The 23,733-nt window shown below is 41.5% G+C and overlaps 1 protein-coding gene across 1 annotated transcript in view; it reads right to left on the reverse strand.

The window, feature by feature from the left end:
• col5a3a (collagen, type V, alpha 3a) overlaps nucleotides 1–23,733 on the reverse strand; it is a 180,503-nt gene that overhangs the window by 6,373 nt on the left and 150,397 nt on the right. Inside the window, exons 49-66 of the mRNA XM_063015234.1 lie at nucleotides 16,635–16,688; nucleotides 16,483–16,536; nucleotides 16,291–16,398; nucleotides 13,855–13,908; nucleotides 13,246–13,299; nucleotides 13,106–13,159; nucleotides 12,961–13,014; nucleotides 12,767–12,874; nucleotides 12,604–12,657; nucleotides 12,391–12,444; nucleotides 10,713–10,820; nucleotides 10,560–10,613; nucleotides 9,474–9,509; nucleotides 9,079–9,132; nucleotides 5,982–6,306; nucleotides 5,735–5,847; nucleotides 5,554–5,622; nucleotides 865–1,098 (exon numbers count right to left, since the gene is read on the reverse strand). Coding sequence (XP_062871304.1) covers nucleotides 865–1,098; nucleotides 5,554–5,622; nucleotides 5,735–5,847; nucleotides 5,982–6,306; nucleotides 9,079–9,132; nucleotides 9,474–9,509; nucleotides 10,560–10,613; nucleotides 10,713–10,820; nucleotides 12,391–12,444; nucleotides 12,604–12,657; nucleotides 12,767–12,874; nucleotides 12,961–13,014; nucleotides 13,106–13,159; nucleotides 13,246–13,299; nucleotides 13,855–13,908; nucleotides 16,291–16,398; nucleotides 16,483–16,536; nucleotides 16,635–16,688 — 1,641 coding nt within the window. The remainder of the gene's footprint in view (nucleotides 1–864; nucleotides 1,099–5,553; nucleotides 5,623–5,734; nucleotides 5,848–5,981; nucleotides 6,307–9,078; nucleotides 9,133–9,473; nucleotides 9,510–10,559; nucleotides 10,614–10,712; nucleotides 10,821–12,390; nucleotides 12,445–12,603; nucleotides 12,658–12,766; nucleotides 12,875–12,960; nucleotides 13,015–13,105; nucleotides 13,160–13,245; nucleotides 13,300–13,854; nucleotides 13,909–16,290; nucleotides 16,399–16,482; nucleotides 16,537–16,634; nucleotides 16,689–23,733) is intronic.

Here is a 23,733-nt window from a genome sequence, read left to right on the forward strand (position 1 = left end):
TGAATAACATTGATTATCTCTTCATCACGTCACCTGATAGTGAGTGGGATATATTAGGCAGCAAGTGAACATTTTATCCTCAAAGTTGATGTGTTAGAAGCAGGAAAAATGGGCAAGTGTAAGGATTTGAGCGAGTCTGACACGGGCCAAATTGTGATGGCTAGACGACTGGGTCAGAGCATCTCCAAAACTGCAGCTCTTGTGGGGTGTTCCCGGTCTGCAGTGTTCAGTATCTATCAAAAGTGGTCCAAGGAAGGAACAACGACTTGAGATGTTGAATTGGCCTCCAAATTCCCCAGACCTCAATCCAATGAAGCATCTGTGGGATGTGCTGGACAAACAAGTCCGATCCATGGAGGCCCCACCTCACAACTTACAGGAGTTAAAGGATCTGCTGCTAACATCTTGGTGCCAGATAGAACAGCACACCTTCAGGGGTGTAGTGGAGTCCATGCCTTGTCAGGTCAGGACTGTTTTGGCAGCAAAAAGGGTGTATGTCAACACTTTCAGAGTGAATTTGACGTTTATTCCAATCAAATGCAGATTTGTCTCATTTGATTACGTTTTACCGCACCACTCAAGACGAGCGCTGAACAAAACGGCAGTCAAACACACATCGAGTTTAAGAAAAACGTCAAGTTTAAGGGTACAAGTTTCTTGACGAAGGGCATCGAGTTTCAAAGTTTTAGAGTTTAAGAGACGTTGAGTTACCAGGTACCAACTCACCCTATTTCCAGAATAGTTGGGACATTTTTTATAATTAAAATACCTAATAAACCTAATACCTAATAAAGTGGCCAGTAAATTTATACAGAGTAGCTTGGTTTCCTTCCACTCATCAAGACCTTCATATCGATCACGTACCTGGCAGCCGTCGTACAGAGGCATAATGAAGGACGTCTTGGCTTGCGTCATCTCCTCGTCGTTGCCAGCGCGGAAGCGCAGAGCATGCTGGTACCCACGGCTGGTGGAGTCGTACCAGCCGGCGGAGTTCTGGCACACGTAGGTAAACGTCTGTCTGCCTGTAGCACTCAGAAGCTTCAGGAAGGTCAGCTGGACCACAGGGACCGTGATACCATCAGCATCCATGTAGGAAAACTGCAACCAGAAAAACATGAACTCGTTTAGATTTTGAAAAGGCAAAACGTAAATCTGGACAGCTGATCGACATACGGGGCACGTCGAGGACGCTCAACCTGGCATATCAAGGGCGCAAGTGTTTACTGCTAAGCTGAGCATGAAGCCATACTTGTCAACAGATTTCACTAATCATGTTCTCTTTTTTTGGAGCTCATTAGTGAAAGCAGGTGGCATCATGGAGGTTGGAAACAAAATAACTCCAGACACTGTTCCTGATGGACCCAGCTAAGCGGGTGCTTTAATAAAAACTGCATCCACACACACACACACTTTATTCATAAAGCATGCAGAGTGACATCTGACCGAGTGAATCTCTCTGACAAGGTCACATGTGTCAAACTGTATGAATGAGCTTGCGGTGAGCAAAGCCTCCACCGGCTCTGAACTATTCTCTAATGAGCCGGGACTGATGGAGATATTTCATATGCACTCATGAGAGTTTGGCCTGAGGCTTAGAAACGCAGACAAATACTAATTTCTTTTTCAGGACTGCATTCATTATTTATTTTCTTATTTTTCAATTCCATTTACAAGCAGGCCTAGCATTACAAGTCTGTTATTCCAGGGCATAATCCCCAAGCCTTTTTTCTTTATATAATTACAACCCCAAAGTTGGGACAGTATGGAAAATGCAAATAAACAAAAAAATGCTTGAAATGAGTTCCTTACATTTATTTTGACTTTTATTTGATTGCAGACAGTTTAAACCTGAGATATTTCATTTATTAATAAACCTCCATTTCTGCATTTCAGGCCTGCAACACATTCCAAAAAAAGTTAGGATGCGGGCAATTTAGGGCTAATAATGAGGTGAAAAAACTAAACGATTATGTGATTCCAACCAGGTGATTGTAATCATGGTTTGGTACAAAAGCAGCATCCAGGAAAGGCTGAGTCTTTGATGAGCAATAATTAAAATGTTTAAAAACAATGTAACTCAAAGAAAAATTAACAGGGATTTGCATATTTCTCCCTCTACAGTGCATAATATCATTAAACATTTAAAGGAATCAGGAGGAATTTCAGTGAGTAAAGGCCAAGGGTGCAAGCTTAAGCTGAACCCGTGATCTTTGATCTCTCAGACGGCACTGCATCAAGAACCGCCACTCAACAATAGCTGATATAACCACATGGGTGAGGGATTACTTTAGTAGACCTTTGTCAAGCACTACAATACAGAGTTACATGCACACTTAAAACTTTACTGTGCAAAAAAAAGCCTTATGTTAACCATGTCCAGAAGTGGCATCAACTTCTCTTGGCTCGGAGGCATCTAGGATGGACCATCACACAGTGGAAACGTGTATTGTGGTCAGATGAATCAGCTTTCCAGGTCTTTTTGGAAAAAAAATGGATGCTGTGTGCTCCGGACCAAAGATGAAAAGGACCATCAAGACTGTTATTAGCAATAAGCCCAAAAGCCAGGGTCTGTCATGTTATGGGGCTGTGTCAGTGCCCTTGGCAAAGGTCATTTACACTTCTGTGCATACCTGTCAAGTCTCCCGTTTTGTCCGGGAAACTACCGTATTTTACCCCTCTTTCCTGCCGTCCTCCCGTATTAGTATTTTCCCGTAAATTTCCCGTATTATATTATAATTTTCAAAAACATTCCTGTGCCTCTCCAAATTGAAATGTCACTAACCTCGCGAGAACTGCCACCCAGGCTGCTGCAAGTGGCAGTTCTCACGAGGTTAGTGCGGACAGCGGGAACAAACCTGGAACAGGGAGAGATGGATGGATGCAAGGAGAGAGAGGGCATTCCTGCCAAAAAAGTAAAGACTGCATGTAAATATCTAGAGAAATGGGACATCGAATTTACCTTTCTAAAGAGCAGAAGAAAATAAAACGTGTTTCACTTTAAGACAAGCAATGTGTATATATGCTGAAAATATGTAAAATAAATAAATGTGCTTCAATTCCCTTTTGTGTTTTCATTTAGGCTGTATTATAAGAATTACATATGTAGGAATGTCCACAGCATTTCAGTGTCAACAAAGGTAGGCCTATCAGATTCTGATCATCTAATTGTAGTTTGTGGTTCACAGGTGGTTATTTTAGATTTCTTGTAAACCTGTCTTAAAATGTAAGGGATACTGAACCTCGGTTGGGCTGGTGGGACGGCTCGAAGTGCGCGGTGGAAAATTTCCCTTATTTTTAAATCCAAAACTTGACAGGTATGCTTCTGTGATGCAGCATTAATGCAGAAATGTACATTGAGATCTTAGAGCAACATATGCTGCCTTCAAGACGTCATCTTTTCCAGGGACGTCCATGCATTTTTCAACAAGACAATGCAGAACCACAAGCTGCACACATTACAAAGGCATGGCTGCAGAAGAAGAGGGTACAGGTACTGGACTGGCCTGCCTGCAGTCCTGACCTGTCCCCAATAGAGAATGTGGTAAGGTAAATGCTTTACTGTCCTAATTGTTTTTGGAATGTGTTACAGGGCTAAAATGCAGGAATGGATGTTTATTAATAAATGAATGAAGTTGAGCAGATAAAACATGAAATATCTCAGGTTCATCCTGTCTGCAATCAAATAAAAGTCAAAGTAAATGTAAGAAACTCTGTGTTTTTTTTATTATTTGCATTGTCCATACTATCCCAACTTTTTTCTGATTTGGAGTTGTACATATCTAATGAACAGTTCATCCTTATCTAGGAATAAAAATCTTATCTTTTTTTAACTTACGTTACAAATTCGCATACACTTGTAGGGACATGTACAGTATGTAAGTACATGTCCATGTTGAGAGTTCACCATTTCTACAACTGGAATATAATTGTTTCTCCAAAAAAAAAAAAAAAAAAAAGACAGAATCTCCACTTTGAATAAATACACACAGCAGCTTATAGTATTAATGTAGTGGTGTAAAAACATCTACAGTATAATGTCATTTAACTCACTGACATGGCCTCCAAATTCCTTCTGAGTAATTATGATAGATTACAGCTGGTGACTTTCTAGTGCCCGTATAAATACAGCTATTTTGACAGTCCATTCAAAAGTACATCTAACAATAGTATCTTTGCCAAGGTCACCTTGCGCCAAGATTAAATTTGTATGGATGGTCGGATGGAATACGAAAAAAGGCCATCAACATTTTAATTTATCCCAAAGGTCTGATTATCTATGAAAATCTTCAAATTGTGTCTTTATAGATCTTACTTTGTGCATAGTCTTGCTGCAACAGAAAAAAAAGACCAGGTATAACATTATGACCACTGACAGGTGAAGTGAACAACACTGATTATCTCTTCATCACGCCACCTGTTAGTGGGTGGGATATATTAGGCAGCAAGTAAACATTTTATCCTCAGAGTTGACATGTTAGAAGCAGGAAAAATGGGCAAGCGTAAGGATTTGAGTGACTTTGACAAGAGCCAAATTGTGATGGCTAGACGACTGAGTCAGAGCATCTCCAAAACTGCAGCTCTTCCCGGTCTGCAGTGGTCAGTATCTATCAAAGGTGCTCCAAGGAAGGAACAGCGTTAAACCGGCGACAGGGTCATGGGCTCACTGATGCATGTGGGGCTCTGATGCAAGGCTCACTGATGCATGTGGGGAGCGAAGGCTGGCGAAGGCTGGCCCGTGTGGTCCGATCCAACAGACAAGCTACTGTAGCTCAAATTGAAGAAGTTAATGCTGGTTCTGTTTGAAAGGTGTCATAATGTTATGCCTTTCAAATGCACCCAGATAGATCTTAGTACACATTTACCTTGAGACTTACATTTTCTGCATTTAGCAGACGCTCCTATCCAGAGCGACTTACAAAAGTGCTTCCACAGTAAACATTTTCCTACTCTAGTTTAAGTAAACAACAGTCCAAGGATACAAATCTGCTGAAACCCTGTTAGAACAACGTTTGATGAAGGTTAGAAAGTGCATGTTATTGATCAGCTTAAGTGCTTAGTAAAGAGGTGGGTCGTCTTTTGAAGACAGCGAGAGACTCAGATGTTCGGACAGACGGGAAGTTTGTTCCACCACTTGGGTGCTAGCACATAAGAGACTTGATCCTTGTCTTCCTTGAGTTCTGGGTGGAAGATCAAGACGAGCAAAACTAGTGTATCAGAGGTTGGGTGGTACAGATCAGGGTTTTATGAGTTCTCTAAGGTAACTTGGGGCTGGTCCATTTCTGGCTTTGTAGGCGAACATCAGTGTTTTAAACTGAATGCAGGCAGCTACAGGGTGCCAGTGAAGTGAACACAGCAGTGGGGTGATGTGGCAGCGTTTAGGTTGGTTGAAAACCAGGCAGGAGCTGCATTTTGAATGAGTTGCAGGGGTTTAATAGTGGACAAGGGAGCACCTGCCAGAAAGGAGCTGCAGTAGTCCAGCTGAGAGAAACGAATACACTAAATCGTGTCTCCACATGCAGTGGATTTCCCAAGCTGATATGTTTAATATGTTACCTGTTTTCCTTTTCTGTACTGGCTGTACCAGCTGCCTGGCTTCTCTTTGCTCCAGCCCGCCAGTTTCACCTGGGTTGAGTGGTAAAGACACAGATTAGACACGCCTGGATGTGGACTGTGTGTGTGTCGTTTAGGATTGGTTGAGTCAAGACTGAGCGTACATTTGTGTTTCAGGACTTACCGTTTCGAACCGTTTATCAGGGTGCAGGCAGGTTTCCCCGTCTGCAGTGAAGTTGCAAAACACTTTGATGGAATCTTTATTGCAGCCCTGGTTTGGGTCGATCCAGTACTCACCTGAACAGGGGGTGAAGAATAGTCAATATTGATTAACTTAGCCTAAATTTCATAACTGGGCTAATAATGCATCATTCAAAATATTAAAACAATTAATCATTAGCAGCTTTCTTAATAAAACACATGGCATGTACCATCTTTAAAGTCAGCGTGGCACAGCATCAGCTCTTTGCAGGTGCGTGCAGGGCTTTCAAACGTGCCCAGTGGCTTCCTCATGAGCTCCACCTCATTCTTCATAGAGTTGAGAGAGGCAAACACCTCCTCCATTCCCTCAGCATCCTCCAAAGGCACATCTGCCTGTAGAAAGTCCTCCATGTTAAGCGGCACCTCCTCTTCTTGTTCCTCCTCTGGTGCTGCAGCTTCTGCCTTGGCTCCTCCTCTAGCGTGGTCAGAGTTCCTTCTTCGTTTTTTGCGGCCTTCCCGGATGGGTAGAGGCTCTATCATGGTAGCTGGTGGACCCTGGAGGGGGCAGGTAAGGTAAGCAAAGTCTTGACGAAAAGCAGGTAGTTATTTGGATTGCATTATGTAACAGTTAGGAGACATTAGTTAATTAGCCAGGTAGATAATGTCAAGGAAATTACTTGGAAATTATGAGCTTGATAGTCATAGAACATGTGTAGTGTAATTAATACCAGTTGTTAAAGCTGTTAGCAAGCTTAACATTATGTTAACTAACTCTGTTCTCTCTCTACTCCAGTGACTGCACCTCTTCAGCCCCAATTCTTAAAGTTTGCATACGACACTATGTCACTGGACTAATCCTGAATGGACATAAGTCTGCATACAGGCAAGAGATTGAACAGTTGGTGCACTGGTGCAGTTAGATTAACCTGGTCTATTGTGTCGTTATAATCTATGCCATAGGGGCCTTAGAACCCATGACCAGCAATGTCAACAAGTTTCTATGCAAGACAAAAGCCCTGATCCTGATTTGTCTTTTTCATTGTCTATGTGATTAGCAACCAAATTTTATAGAATCTTTACCGTAGCCCTGGTTTGGTCGATCCAATATTTCCCTGAATGGATATAAATAGATGTTACAGCAGTCAATTTTCTGTAATCGTTTAATCTATTTAATAGAGTCTGCAACTGTGGCCAGCCAACCAGCTACTCGGTCCACCAATAATTAATTGCCAGCTGAAGCCCCAAAGGTTTTTTCAGAGCTAAACTAATAAGAAAGGGTGAAACCCCCTTAGAGCCAGGAGTCGCCTCACAGAATCGATTCCGGTTGGAGTCGATTTGTGAGAGGATTAGTTAATTAGCCAGGTGTATAATGTCAAGAAAATTACTTGTATATTATAATTAATACTTAATTTGACAAATTCCTGAGCAAGCTTGACAGCCATAGTGTTATAGAATTCGTGTAATGTAATTAATACCAAAGCTGTTAGCAAGCTTAACATTAGATTAACTAACTCTGTTCTCAATGCACCTCTACAGACCCAGTTCCTAAAGTCTGCATACGACACTATGTCACTGGACTAATCCAGGACAAACATGAGTCTGCATACAGGCAGGAGATTGAACGGTTGGTGCTCTGGTGCAATCAGAATAACCTATGGTCTATGGTGGCATTACAATCGTTGCCATAGGTGCCTCAGAACCCATGACCAGCAATGCCAACAAGCTTCTTTGCAAGACAAAAGCCCTGATCCTGTTTTGTCTTTGTCTATATAATTAACAACCAAATATTATAGAATCTTTATGGTAGCCCTGGTTGGGTCCATCCAATATTTACCTGAATGGATATAAATAGATGTTACAGCAGTCAATATTCTGTAATCGTTTAATCTATTTAATGGAGTCTGTTGAATTATAGAATCCATGTGATATAATTAATACCAGTTGTTAAAGCTGTTAGCAGCCTTAACATTAGGTTAACTAACTCCGATCTCTCTCTTTTCCTAAACTCTGTTCTCTAAAGTTTGCAGACGACACTACAGTCATTGGACTAATCCAGAACAGACATGAGTCTGCATACAAGAAGGAGATTGAACAGTTTGTGCAGTTAGAATAACCTGGTCTATGGTGGTGTTATAAGCCTCAGAACCCATGACCCAATGAAACCCCAGTGGTTCTCTCAGAGCTAAACTAAGAAAAACAGGGGGGACCCTATTAGAACGAGGAGTCGCCTCACAGAATCAATTTGTGAGAGGATTAGTTAATTAGCCAGGTAGATAATGTCAAGGAAATTACTTGTGTTTTATAATTAATACTACATTTGACAAATTCCTGAGCAAGCTTGATAGCCATAGAATTATAGAATTTGTAAGATGTAATTAATACCAGTTGTTAAAGCTGTTAACATTAGGTTAAAAAACTCTGTTCCTCCTCTAGTCCAATGACTGCACCTCTACAGACCCAATTCTTAAACTCCTAAAGTTTGCAGGCGACACAACGGTCATTAGACTAATACAGGACAGACATGAGTCTGCATACAGGCAGAAAATTGAACGTTTGGTGCAACCTGGAACTAAATACACTCAAGTCTGTAGAGATGATAGTGGACTTTCAGAGAAAACCCTCAATGCTGCTTCTCATCACAATATCCTACAGCACTGTGTCTGCTGTGGAGAACTTCAGGTTCTTGGGAACTACAATTTCCAGTGACCTGAGGTAGGAGTATAAAACCAACTCCATCCTCAAAGTAAGTGCATGCTATTGATCAACGTAAATGCTTAGTAAAGAGGTGGGTCTTTAATCGTCTTTTGAAGACAGCAAGAGACTCAGATGTACGAACAGACAGGAGAAGTTTGTTCCACCACATGGGTGCCAGTACAGAATAGAGCCTTGATGCCTATCTTCCTCGAGTTCTGGGTGGAGGATCAAGGCGAGCGAACTAGTGGCTTGAAGGTTGGGTGGTACAGAACGGGGTGTGATGAGTTCTCTAAGGTAGTTTGGAGCTGGTCCATTTTTGGCTTTGTAAGCAAACATCTTTCTTTTGAACTGGATGCAGGCAGCTACAGGAAGCCAGTAAAGAGAATGCAGCAGTGGGGTGATGTGGCAGCGTTTAGGTTGGCTGAAAACCAGGCGGGCAGCTGCATTTTAAATTAGTTGCAGGGGTTTAATAGTGGACATGGGAGCACCTGCCAGAAGGGAGTTGCAGTAGTCCAGCCAAGAGAAACAAACAGCATTCCCTACACACTTTTGTAGTGTCATGTCATTACCAGATTCCTTAACGTTGCTTTAGTAATATTAATAATTCATGAAAGCAAGTCATTAGGAGCTTACAGGCGGTCCTGATGGGCCGGCAATTCCTGGGTCTCCTCTTGTTCCAGCCGCTCCCTGTTATGAAGAAAGAAAACCTGAATCAGTCATCACCGTATCTGGACAACCTCCCAAATGCCACCACGTCATCCTGAGATTGGCATAGAGGGATTTAGACATAGATGAGCAGCAGAATTGCTTTCACACAGCCTTGACTAAAACAATGCACCACCACAACTGCAATAAAACAGGGTAGGACTGATATAGCCACTCTGAGACCATTATCTACTACTATTGCATTAATCAGAGACTCTAAAAAAGCCAGAGAGAAGAAATAAAGCCAACAAGTGTACACAGAGTAATGAGTAGAGTAAAAAAGTGAAAACATGAACGAAAATAATAAAACAAACAGTACAAACCTGCTCTCCCTTTGACCCCTTCTCACCCATTGCACCCTGTAAAACATTAATAAGATAATGCATGTTTGAGAACAGTAAAAAAGTAATAGGAGCCCCTATCTTGGATAGTGTGATTTGGATTACTTTATAGCCAAATGTATGTGTACACTGCTCCTCATTATTCAGTTCAGGTTTTTTCACCACACCCACTGGTAACAGGCATATAAAATAAACTATATACATTTATGGCATTTTGCAGACGTTTTTATCCAAAGCGACCTACAATAATGACTGAATATAATTTAAGCAATTGAGGTGGCCCAACAGTGGCAACTTGGCAGTGGTGTGGCTTGAACCTGCAACCTTCTGATCACTAGTCCAGTACCATTGTGATACCACTGCCCTACCATTCAAGACAACTGGAATGCTGATTGCAAGCCAGGGTTTCTCATCCATTGTCAATGCAATAATATGAACACACATTCTTAAATGTACACCTTATCATGGGATGTCCTCTATGCTTATGGTCAGGTGTAGAGATGTAACGATACACTCTACCCACACTGCGATCCCCGATTTTTTAAACAAAATGAAATTGAAGACAAATTATGACAAAGTTTCCTTTTATTATTTATCTTTTAAAAAAATAAAATAAAATACTGTATTTGTGCTTATCTTTTATTTATCTAAATAATGAATGCCCTTTTATTTCTGAGGTAGGAACAAACTATGCAAAACAATGCTGCACATTTCCCTTTTTGTGTAAAGAAAACCTGATATGAAATAAATCCCACATTAAATAAATAAATGAATAATATAAATAAAAAAAGTATCATCACATAAATAAATTAGGCTGGAAAATTCCAAACCTGGCAACCCTGTAGTGACGTCAACCAGGTGAGGTGAATAGCACCAGTGCCCTCTGCTGTTTAAAGTGAATATCGATTCATTATACAGTACATGTAAACCGATTTGAATCGTTACACATGTGAATCGATTTTTAATTGTCTTGTGGTGCATCGTTACATCCCTAGTAAGGTGTCCAAATCATTTGGCCAAACAGTGTATATGCAGGGTAAAAAAGACAGTGTAAGTGTAAATACTTACAAAAAGTCCAGGAGGTCCAGGGGGTCCAGTAGGACCAGAAGGCCCAACAACACCCTGCAGACCACATAAAAATAATGAATTATTATGAATAAATGCTGTTATTCTGAATTAAGTCTATAGCAAATCCAGGGTATTAGACGATGTATTATGTACCACGTCTCCTTTGGGACCAGTTATTCCCGGATTTCCGGGCAAGCCTCGGTCGCCCTTCTCGCCCATGTCTCCTGATGGTCCAATCAGTCCGATCAGGCCTTCGTGTCCCTGAAAAACATGCAGTAAGCACTGGTTAATGATCAGACACAGCATTGCCAGCAATAAGTCTTTTGTATTTAGATAAAAACGTGAGATTTAATAAAGGTTTAATACTTAATTAGCTAAAATGTTAAAATAATCCAATTATTCAGATTAAAGAATGCAGTGCTTTGGTTGTGCAGTGGTAAAATACACTAGCCCATAATTGGTTGGTCAGGTGTCTAGCACATTATGAAAAAACGCTTCACAGAAAATAAAGATTTTTATAATTTAATATGCTGTAATGAATACACAAGGTTAAAAAACAAAATCTTATCTGGTTCTATCAAATTACCACAGCTCATCAATATTTAATTATAGTGAATTATGTTAAATAAATTTAAAATGTTCATCATTGGGCAGCAAGGCAGCCCTTCACCTCATAGCAAGAAGGGTCTGGGTTTGATTCCTCGGATGTGTCCGTGAAGGTTTCCTACAGGTGTTACGGTTTTCTCCCACAAGTCCAAAGACATACACATACACAAACATTAAAACCACCTCCTTGTTTCTACGCTCACTGCCCATTTTGACAGCTCCACTTACCATATAGAAGCACTTTGTAGTTCTACAATTACTGACTGTAGTCCATCTGTTTCTCTGCATGATTTGTTAGCCGCCTTTCATGCTGTTCTTTAATGGTCAGGACTCTCCCAGGACCACTACAGAGCAGGTATTATTTGGGTGGTGGATCATTCTCAGCACTGCAGTGACACTGACATGGTGGTGGTGTGTTAGTGTGTGTTGTGCTGGTATGAGTTGATTAGACACAGCAATGCTGATGGAGTTTTTGAACACCTCACTGTCACTGCTGGACTGAGAATAGTCCACCAACCAAAAATATCCAGCCAACAGTGCCCCATGGGCAGCAACCTGTGACCACTGATGAAGGTCCAACTAGAAGATGACCAACTCAAACAGCAGCAATAGATGAGTGATCGTCTCTGACTTTACATCTACAAGGTGGACCGACTAGGTAGGAGTGTCTAATAGAGTGGACAGTGAGTGGACACTGTATTTAAAAACTCCAGCAGCGCTGCTGTGTCTGATCCACTCATACCAGCACAACACACACTAACACACCACCACCATGTCAGTGTCACTGCAGTGCTGAGAATGATCCACCACCTAAATAATACCTGCTCTGTAGTGGTCCTGACCTTTGAAGAACAGGGTGAAAGCAGGCTAAAAAAGTATGTAGAGAAACAGATGAACTACAGTCAGTAATTGTAGAACTTCTTTATGGTAAGTGGAGCTGATAAAATGGACAGTGAGTGTAGAAACAAGGAGGTGGTTTTAATGTTATGGTTGATCAGTGTACAGTCAGACCAATTGGAGCTACTAAAGTTGCTCTAAGTACGAGTGTGTGAATGTGTATGAGTGTGTGTCTGCCCTGTGATGGACTGGCGACCTGTCCAGGGTGTTTCCTGAATGAATGTTCATCATTATTATATGAAATTGTCCAGCTATCTAGCACAGTGGAGTTATGAACGTTCTAATCATCAGTCTTTCACATCCTTTCTCCTCATTACAAGTTTCTCACCTTGTCTCCCTTCATGCCTGGATCTCCTTTCAGCCCTGGCAGACCGGCAGGTCCCTTTAAAAGAGAAAGGATGATTAAAGAGGAGGTTCAATTTCCCAGGAGGCTGAATTTATCACAACCTAAATCAATTATTGGCCAAACAGTGTATATGAAAGCTGTATTAGATTCAGTGCTGAGTCGATGAGAGAGCCAGAGTGATATTGAAGTGCCTACCATCGGGCCGGGCGGTCCACTCTGTCCAGGTGGACCATTTAAACCCTGTTCTCCCTGCAGAAGATATAGAAAGATTGATTAACCACATGGTTTAGGTACATTCGGATAGTTTGATATCAAACATGATACTGGATAATGAATATGACGTTCAGTTTTTACTCACTGCAGGACCTGGAATCCCAGGTAGTCCCTCTGGCCCCAGTCTGCCAGGCTGTCCCTGGGGTCCCATAGGTCCGGTCTTTCCAGCTGCACCCTCTGTACCAGGAGAGCCCTGTAAAAAGTGAAAGTTTTTAATCTATATGCTAGGGACTAAGGAAAATATCATTTAGAATGTAATTAATACACAAATACTCTCACCTTTACTCCCTTCTTTCCCTGTCTTCCTTCTTTTCCTGGTGCCCCCCCATGACCCTGTTAGAATTAAAGCAATACATAAATGACAATCACTCACTGTATGTCAAGAGAACATAAAGTAATTCAGCAAAGTCTACAGAACATGTACCCTTCGTCCTGGTGGCCCTGGAGGACCCGGCTCCCCAGAAGCCCCCGGTGGTCCCTACAGACACAACGGGCAAGTCGCTGTTAAAGATTAATCTATACGTTTTTGAATACACATCACTTTTTACTGTTATCAATACTTACAGCTTTTCCAGGGTCTCCGTGATCTCCCTTTGTTCCTGGTCCACCGTCAATACCCTACATGGGACATTTATAAAAACTTTAAAAGCTATTTAATGAAACTATGTTATTTTTTTTATTATTTATTTATTTATTTATTTATTTATTTATTTATTTAATTTTACCCCTTTTTCTCCCACTTTAGCACATCCAATTTCTACCCGTCAATCATCCTCTCACTAATGCTGGTCCCTGCTCCTGATTGGGGAGGACGAGGCTGCTCCACGCCCCCTCCGACATGTGCACAGCAATCGAACATCTTATCACCTACACTTGACGAGTGCAGCGAGGAACAGCGCTCTACCGCACTCCTTCCCCATCTCCGTGCAGGCGCCACCAACCAGCCAGCAAAGGTCGTAATCACACTAGTCTGAGAGAGAGTCCCCATCCGGCTTAGTCCCGCACCTTATCTGAACAACAGGCCAATCGTTGTTCATGTAGCCACTCAGCCTCAGCCGGCAAGGCAGAGCCGAGATTCGATACAATGTATTCGAGATCTCAGCTCTGGTGAAGCTCTTGAAACTATGTTATTTTAAAATTTCATCTTAGTGACAGTTGATTTACGCTACTCACGTTAGGGCCCGCCTCTCCTGAGGGTCCAGGGTCTCCAGGAAATCCAATAGGACCCTACAGAGAACAAAAATACTTATATACAAAATAAAGACCGCAAATTTGCTATTAAATTAATGAAATTGTTATTGACATCAAGAAAATCCTTTAGTCCAGCTGAAGTATTAATGTCTATGACCTGGCTCTTCTTTTGCTAAAACACATAGTTGAAGGGAATGAAGCTGTTAATTAACATCACTTAGTAAAAGATTCGCTTATTTGTTACGGGCAATAGTACTGCTAATAAATATGAAATAATTTTACTTTTTTAACATACATCATATGCACTATGTGGTCAGTTTGTTTTAGCCACATCTATTGCTTTGTAACAGTTTAGGTAAGGCTCTTCCCTGTTCCAGCATGACCTTAAAAAGTAAAGTTTGTCATGGAGGGACACCAATGAAGACCTTCAGAATTAACTGACCCAAACATTCTTGTCCTTAATGGATGTGCAGCACCAATAATAATAATAATAATAATAATAAATAATAATAATAATTACAATAATAATAAAATTCCCTTAACATTTGTGATCCTAAAAATCCACCAAATTTCCACATGGATCTTACCTATAGAAACCACAGACTTATTTTTTTATATTTAATAATATATTTGCAGTTATTTTATTCATGCATTTTTTCTCTTTTCTCCCAATTTAGCATAGCCAATTAATCTTCTGCTGCTTGGGGCCAAATCACGTTCAAGGAAGGTATGTTCGCCTGACACACGTCCCCAACCACCGGGTCACGGACTGGTACCGGTCCTGGGTCATTTATTACCGGGCCGCACAGAAAGAATAAATAATTAGAGGTCGCTAAAAGAGCAATTAAATTTCCAAAACTTTTCGGGTGTTATTGTTTCTAATCACCACTAGGTGGGAGCAGTGTCTTGTTGCATAAAAAAAAAAAAGCTCAGTATTCACACTGACATTCCATTCTATAGTTATTCTATGTTAAATCCCCCTGCCCCCGCCGGTCCGTGAAATCATATCTTATATAAAACTGGTCCGTGGTGCAAAAAAGGTTGGGGACCGCCGCTTTGACACATGCGCAGTCCCTCGACCCCTTTCTTATTCACCAATACTTGAGTGGATTCTCTCTGATCTTTGCGTTTCTTCACTTCTGTAAAAGCAAGTTAGGCTACTAACCAGGGTCCTTACACAGCATCAAAAACTCCACCCCCTTTTTAGTCCAGGCCTTTTCACACCTGGTAGACTAGTGCCCAAGTTTGTCTTCTGCAGGCATTTCCAACTGTGTCTGCTACATGCTCAGGGAGTTCAGAATCTGTGTGCTAACGGTATATCCCGCTGTGCCACCTGGGTGCCGTATTTGTATATTTTTAACACATATTTACATGTTGCTGATGTTAAAAAGAATCCAAACATAAAAAGCAAGACATTTAAATGCATGTCGCATTTGTAAAATATTTTTCTTGGGTAGTCAAGTCATATTTTCCATGAATTGGAACAAAAACAATATATTTATGTTTTTAACTTAAAAATATATGTTCATTCTGAAATTAATGCCTGCAACATGTTCCAAAACTGGACATGGGCAATTAAAGACTAGAAAATATAGTGAAATATTTTAAAGAAATAATAACCCTGTGATGGAATCTGTAAGGGGACAGTCACATGGTACACAGCAAAAAGGCTTTCCACTGTGCTGCCCTGAGCGCTGTGTACAGCACACATTTGCCACGTGGCAATTTTAGCTCTTTTAATCAGATTGAACTTTGAGTGTTGTGGCAATGGCTAAAATTGCCAACCCACATGGCAAATGTGTGCCATATACTTTTTACGTTTTGCAATGTGGGTTGGCAATTTTGGGCAATTTTTGGCAATCAGTTTGCCGCTGACCTTTTCAAAGCACCTCCAATGAGACAAACTGTTTTATATGACATGGTAAACGTTACTTAGGCAATACGAATAAAGAAGAAGCTGATTCCCACCATTTTTCAGTACCCCAAGATGTATAAAACAAGATGTATAATCCCATTTTCTCCCAATTTAGAGTAGTCAGTTTGTCTTCCGTTGCTGAGGATCCTCAATCTTTTGCAGTTGAGGAGGGTATATTGCTGCTCACGCCTTCTCCAACCAATGCGCAGCCCTTAAGGGAACCCTTTTCCACCCATACACTCTGCACAGGCACCTCTATTAGCCAATCAGTGTTCGAAGACCACATATTCCGGTCATCCCTCCCTGCAGGCATTGCCAATTATGCCCGCTAGATGGCGCCCAGCCGACCGATGGCAACGCCAAGTTTCGAACCGAGGAGTTCAGAATCTCGGCACTGGTGTGCTAGCGGAATGTCCTGCTGCGCCACCTGGGTGCCCCTTAAATGCTATTTTTTTTTAAATTACCACTATGAGGTCAACAGCAAATGATGGAAATTAACTCACCGGGTTTCCTTTGGGTCCATCCTCTCCTGCCCGGCCTCTAATTCCTAGGGGTCCTGCAGCACCTGGCGGCCCTGTGTCACCCTTCTCACCCAATTCTCCTTTATCACCCTACGAAGCAGCATATACAGCATGGTTACATACTAAACCAGTGCACTGACTAACAACAGAGCTGAAGTACGAAAGGTAACTCACTGGGGGACCTGGTACACCAACGTTTCCAGGATTTCCCGCCTCTCCGTCTTCACCCTGGATTCCGAACGACGAGGGGGTACAAATTAGAAACATCAGGACAGGGACAAATCCCAGCAGTTCACAGTTTACTACATATACACACCTTTACATACCTTTTCTCCTACTAAGCCGGGTTGACCAACTCCACCAGGCATTCCCTGTGCACCCTTGGAATGAAGGAAGAGCAAAGGGAATTTAAAACACATATCATAAACCAGCACACAATGACAACTGATTTTACATTGTTTAAACAAACTGTGATTTCCAATTTAAAAATTGTATTACATAATATTAAGGCAGAGTTGTGTCAGCCATAACATTAAAACCACCTCCTGGTTTCTACACTCACTGTCCATTTTATCAGCTCCACTTACCATAAAGGAGCACTTTGTAGTTCTACAATGACTGACTGTACCATCTGTTTCTCTACATACTTTTTTGGCCTGCTTTCACCCTGTTCTTCAATGGTCAGGTTCCCACAGAGCAGGTATTATTTAGGTGGTGGATCATTCTCAGCACTGCAGTGACACTGACATGGTGGTGGTGTGTTAGTGTGTGTTGTGCTGGTATGAGTGGATCAGACACAGCAGCACTGCTGGAGTTTTTAAATACAGTGTCCACTCACTGTCCACTCTATTAGACACTCCTACCTAGTTGGTCCACCTTGTAGATGTAAAGTCAGAGAAGATCGCTCATCTATTGCTGCTGTTTGAGTTGGTCATCTTTGAGATATTCATCAGTGGTCACAGGACGCTGCCCACAGGGCACTGTTGGCTGGATATATCTTTGGTTGGTGGACTATTCTCAGTCCAGCAGTGACAGTTAGGTGTTTAAAAACTCCATCAGCATTGCTGTGTCTTATCCACTCATACCAGCACAACACACACTAACACACCACCACCATGTCAGTGTCAGTGCAGTGCTGAGTATGATCCACCACCCAAATAATACCTACTCTGTAGTGGTCCTGACCATTGAAGAACAGCATGAAAGGGGGCTAACAAAGCATGCAGAGAAACAGATGGACTACAGTCAGTAATTGTAGAACTACAAAGTGCTTCTATGTGGTAAGTGGAGCTGATAAAATGGACAGTGAGTGTAAAAACAAGGAGGTGGTTTTTATGTTATGGCTGATCAGTGTATGTGCTATTTTTCTGCCATGGCATTTCCAAACTGCAATTCTAACCTGAGGCTATACTTGGATACATACATGTATTTATTTTATTAGGATTTAAACGTCATGTTTTAGACACTTTGGTTACATTCATGACAAGAACAGGTAGATACTGGTTACACAAGATTCATCAGTTCACAAGTTTAATGTCAAACTCAGTCATGGACAATTTAGTGTTTCCAATTCACCTCACTTGCATGTTTTTGTACTGTGTGAGGAAACCTGAGCTTCCAGAGGAAAACCATGCAGACACAGGGAAAACATACAAACTCCACCTGGGAATAGAACCCAGGACCTTCTTGCTGTGAGGCGACAGTGCTACCCATCGAGCCACTGTGCTGCTTGATACATACATCTAAAGCACTCAGCTTTGGATCGTATCCACAAAGCAAGGCAGCAAGACTGATTTAAAATGTAAAATGTATTATTCCGATGAGCTAATTAACCTGTTTAACAATACATTTATTTATTTACCTTTATTTAACCAGGCAAGACACTAAGAACAAGTTCTTATTTACAATGACAGCCTGTCAAGTGCCAACAAAGAAGAGAGGGACAAAGGGAAAGAAAGCAAACAGAAGAGAGAAACATCACACGGCACATAAAACAATTACAAGTATCATTAAATACGCCTTGGATTAAATCCTTAAAAGCAACAACAGAAATTAATTTGTCTAGTTTTTGTTCTTTGTAACAGATTCCAGTCATTTAAAGCAGCAAATTAAAATGATAATTAACTGAAGAGTGTATTGTATTTAGGGGCTTTTACTTTGATATATTGTGAGGACCTTGTATTATACTTGGTCGCAGACACCAGCTGCACTAACTGAGTTAGATAAGGGGGAGAGTAACCAAGAAGAGTTTTGTAAATAAACATAAACCAGTGGAAATTATGACGCATATGCAAAGATGGCCATTTAACCAGGGAGTACAGAGAGCAATGGTGTGTTTTACAGGGGGTTGATAAAGAATGAATGATAAAGAGTATCGAGCTTGTGAGGGGTGGTTTTGCAGGCAAATCTGTAGTTGTGTCACTGTAATCAAACAAGGGCAAGATGGACATTTTAACATTCATGCGTTTAGAAGCAGGAGTAAAAGAGAAATGATACTATACAAAAAGCCAAGCCAAAAATAACAAAGAAGCCATTAATCGATGCTGTCAGTTAAAAAGGTCATTAGAATTCCTGTAATTCCATTAATTCAGGATTGGAAACTGTTAGATTTGCTTAAGGACACATAATTTGTCGCTTTACTACACGTGTTTTAAAAGAATAAACTATAAGTTCAACAGTACGTAAATACAACGCCTAATGATTAAATGTACTCCCATTGCAAACAGGTGTATAAAACAAATTATATATATCAGCCATAACATTAAAACCCCTGCCTTGTTTCTACACACATTGTCTATTTTATCATCTCCACTTACCACATAGAATCACTTTGTAGTACTACAATTACTGACTGTAGTCCATCTGTTTCTCTGCATGCTTTGTTAGCCCCCTTTCATGCTGTTCTTCAATGGTCAGGACCCTCACAGAACCACCACCGAGCAGGTATTATTTAGGTGGTGGATCATTCTCAGCACTGCAGTGACACTGACATGGTGGTGGTGTGTTAGTGTGTGTTGTGCTGGTATGAGTGGATCAGACACCTCACTGTCACTGCTGGACTGAGAATAGTCCACCAACCAAAAACATCCAGCCAACAGCGCCCCGTGGGCAGCGTCCTGTGACCACTGATGAAGGTGTAGAAGATGACCAACTAAAACAGCAGCAATAGATGAGCGATCGTCTCTGACTTTACATCTACAGGGTGATGTCTAATACATCACCCTGTAGATCTCCTACATCTACTAGGTAGGAGTGTCTAATAGAGTGGACAGTGAGTGGACACGATATTTAAAAACTCCAGCAGCATTGCTGTGTCTGATCCACTCATACCAGCACAACACACACTAACACACAACCACCATGTCAGTGTCACTGCAGTGCTGAGAATCATCCACCACCTAAATAATACCTGCTCTGTGGTGGTCCTGGAATAGTCCTGACCATTGAAGAACAGCTTAAAAGGGGGCTAACAAAGCACGCAGAGAAACAGATGGACTACAGTAAGCAATTGTAGAACTACAATGTGTGTAGAAACAAGGAGGTGGTTTTAATGGTATGGCTGATCAGTGTGTGTGTGTGTGTGTATACTGTATATAGAGTGACCGATTGGTTCTTTCTGACCTCCCTGACCCCTCCATTCAGAATACTTTCTGAATCCACTGTACATTTTATAATATTTATAATGTTCAAGTATGTATGTGGAGGACTTAATGTACTGAATTATACAATTCTATCTACATCCCTGAGTATAAGCCATTCCAGACATGAGAAATGTCTGCAGTCTGAGTGAATGAATTGAGTAGCTGTTTCATATTGATTCACTAATACAAAGCAATTTGTGACTGAATGACTTGCAAATGAAGTATGAAGTATTAACTGGAGTTAAGCAAAACCATGCTGGTAATAAACAATAGTTTACAATAGGATCGTGTATATGTGGTTTCCTGACACTTATTTGAGTCAGTGATGTGCCCAATGATGACTTGCGGCTACATGTGAATTGAGTATAGAGTGTATGTCGGGTTTAAAGTCCCTGTACGAGATCACCAGTCAGTAAAAATCAGCCTCTTTTCCCACCAGTACTTCTTACCAGATCACTCACTGGTTTGACACACTAAGTGCATTTCTACAACCCTCTATTTCACACTTGATTCAACCAACATTTACAGATCCCTCACTTTTCCAGCCACTTTGTCCATCTCGACTTGTCTGGTCTCAGCACATCACAGCGGACTTTTCAATTATTAACACGCGGGGATGTCGAGAGGTAAATATAACTCTTGCTCAGAGATAATAATCTAATACTTCTTAATTTTTTATAGTGAAGTAAATATAACTCACAGTCAGAGATCATAGTCTGCTAGTGGTTAATAATTAAATGCTTAAAATCAGTCAAGATTCTGAACAGTAGAGGAAAAATAGTGGGCAGCAGGGAAAGATAATGCCACATGCCATTCTGAGGAACATCACTGTATGTAATTGTATTCATTCACTGTACATTCGTCTTCAGCTCTGTGACTTGAACTGGCCGGATACAAAGCACATACAGCTTATTACAAGTCACCTGGGTGAAATTGTAGTGCATTGTAGAGTTATTATTCTATCTACATCCAACCATACAACCACTGTGCTTCTGACCCAAGACTTAATATATTCTGCACTGGTGAAGACTGTCAGTAGGTATGAGTGTTATTTTACAGTATTATTCTGATATTGTAACGTTGTTGGGCATCCAAGACTCATTCAAGCTAGAGGACGTGAAGGCTGTCACCTAGGCTAGACTAACAGAAGGGCTGCAGTGGCTTCAATTGCAGATAATTTGATGGTAAGGTTCAAAATGTACAAAAGAAGGTGAAGTGTATCGGTGGTTTCCTGACACTTTGAAACAATTTACATCTTCAAAGGAACTTCAAAGAACTGCAAGCGCCCTGAATTTTATAGCTCTTCTTAAGTGGCCAATTGGTTCTTTCTGACCTCCCTGACCTGTCAGAATACTTTCTGAATCCACTGTACATTTTAATAATGTTCACACAGTGTATCAGTGGTTTCTTGACACTTTTTTGAAACAATGATATGCCCAATGTGACTTGAGTTGCGTCTGAACTGAGTATAGGGTGTGTGTATGAAGCCAGAGGACATGAAGGCTATGGCACCTGGGCCAAACCAACAAAAGGGCTACAGTGGTTCCATTTGCAGATAATTCAATGGTGAGGTGAATGTGTTGCAATACACAGAGCATTGAACCCTTTGGTGTACTGGGCTATGAAGACACAGGCCACTGTCCATATTAACTCCTGTCCACCAATGAAAGCACTGATGATGGGAAGGCAACGTTAACTAGTCCAACAACTCCTGTCCACTCAAGATCATGTGGACGACTGGGCACAAGAGCATCATTTACCCGTGGAAGAGATGGCACCTAAATGATCCACATCGAAATGTACAGAAGTTGAAGTGTATCGGTGGTTTCCTGACACTTTTTTGATGTTGTGTCTTCAAAGAAACTTCAAAGGACTGCAAGCGCCCTGAATTTTGGAGCTCTTTGAAAATAACCGATTGGTTCTTTCTGACCTCCCTGACCTGTTGAAATACTTTCTGAATCCACTGTACATTTTAATAATGTTCACATAGTGTATCTGTGGTTTCCTGACACTGCTTTAAAACCCAATGCCCAATAATGACTTGGGGCTACATGTGACTTGAGTTGTGTCTGGACTGAGTATATGTCAGGTTTTAAGACCCTGTATGAAGCCAGAGCATATGAAGGCTATAGCACCTGGGCCGGACCAACAAAAGTGGTTCCATTTGCAGATAATTCAATGGTGAGGCCAGTGTCCATACCAACTCCTGTCCACCACTGAAAGCACTGATGATGGGAAGGCAGTGTTGACTATTCCAACGACTCCTGTTTTCTCCAAGATCATGTGGGCGACTGGGCACAAGAGCATCATTTACCAGTAGAAAAAATGGCACCAGGATGTGAAGTGTATCGGTGGTTTCCTGACACATTTTTGAAACAAGTTGCGTCTTCAAAGAAACCTCAAAGAAACCTCAAAGGAACTTCAAAGGACTGCAAGCGCCATTAATTTTGGAGCTCTTCTAAAGTAACCGGTTGATTCTTTCTGACCTCCCTGACCTGTCAGAATACTTTCTGAATCCACTGTACATTTTAATAATGTTCACAGTGTATCAGTGGTTTCTTGACACTTTTTCTTTATACAATGATGTGCCCAATGTGACTTGAGGCTACATGTGACTTCAGTTGTGCCTGACCTGCAGCTATATGTGACTTCAGTTGTGTCTGGACTGAGTATAGAGTGTTGGTCAGGTTTTAAGACCCTGTAGGAAGCCAGAGGACATAAAGGCTATGTCATCTGGGCCGGACCGGATCTGTTTTCTCAAAGATCATGTGGACAACTGGGCATAAAATCATTGTTTACCCATGAAAAAAATGGCACCAAGATGTACAGCAAAATAATCCACCTCAAAATATACAGGAGTTGAAGGGCCTGCTGGTAATGTCCTAGTAACAGACACCACAGGACTCTTGCAGATGTCTTGTAGAGTGTTAGCCACATACATTGTTATCATGTGCATACAATCAAATACACAATATAAATGATATGCTTTCAGTTGGGAGACAACCCTATCTTGTTCAAGCAGAATACACAAAGACATGGATAGTGTGGAGAAACTTCCATTCCAAGCCGAATGCTGGAGCCTATCCTAGCTTTTCAATGGGCGCAAGGCACACAGTAGTACCCTGGACGGGGCGCCAGTCCATCGAAGGGCAGACACAAATACAGACACACACACACATACATACACACACCCATTCACCTATAGGGCAATTCAGTGTCTCCAATTCACCTCACTTGCACATCTTTGGACTGTGGGAGGAAACCGGAGTTCCTGAAGGAAACCCACGCAGACACTGGGAGAACATTCAAATTCCACACAGAAAGGACCCGGACCGCCCCACCTGGATCTTCTTGCTGTGAGGCGACAGTGCTACCCACTTAGCCACCGTGCCGCCCATCTCCACTAATAAAAACCCTCGCTTGTTGGCATAGTACAATAAGTCACATTATGTTCTGTTCACAATAAGCGCTGTTCGTACTGCCTGAGTCGGTTTTACCATGTCATATCAAACAGTTCATCTCATTGAAGGCGCTTCGAAAAGGTCAGCAGAAAACTGGGTCAAAGTTCAATCAGGTGAACTTTGAGAATCATTGCAGTAGGGCAAAAGTGTGCGGTGCATGCCACACTCTATAGAAAACAATGGCACAGACGGAGCAAAGCGGTTTTGCCACTTCTCATGTGAATGCGCCCTTAGGGAAACAACTCAACCTAAATGCCAATGATTCTGAAACAGGACGTCCAACATGTCTATGATCAGGTGTCCACATACTGTTGGTCAGCAAT

The sequence above is a fragment of the Trichomycterus rosablanca genome, chromosome 2 (genome assembly GCF_030014385.1).
Source record: "Trichomycterus rosablanca isolate fTriRos1 chromosome 2, fTriRos1.hap1, whole genome shotgun sequence".
Taxonomy (NCBI): domain Eukaryota; kingdom Metazoa; phylum Chordata; class Actinopteri; order Siluriformes; family Trichomycteridae; genus Trichomycterus; species Trichomycterus rosablanca.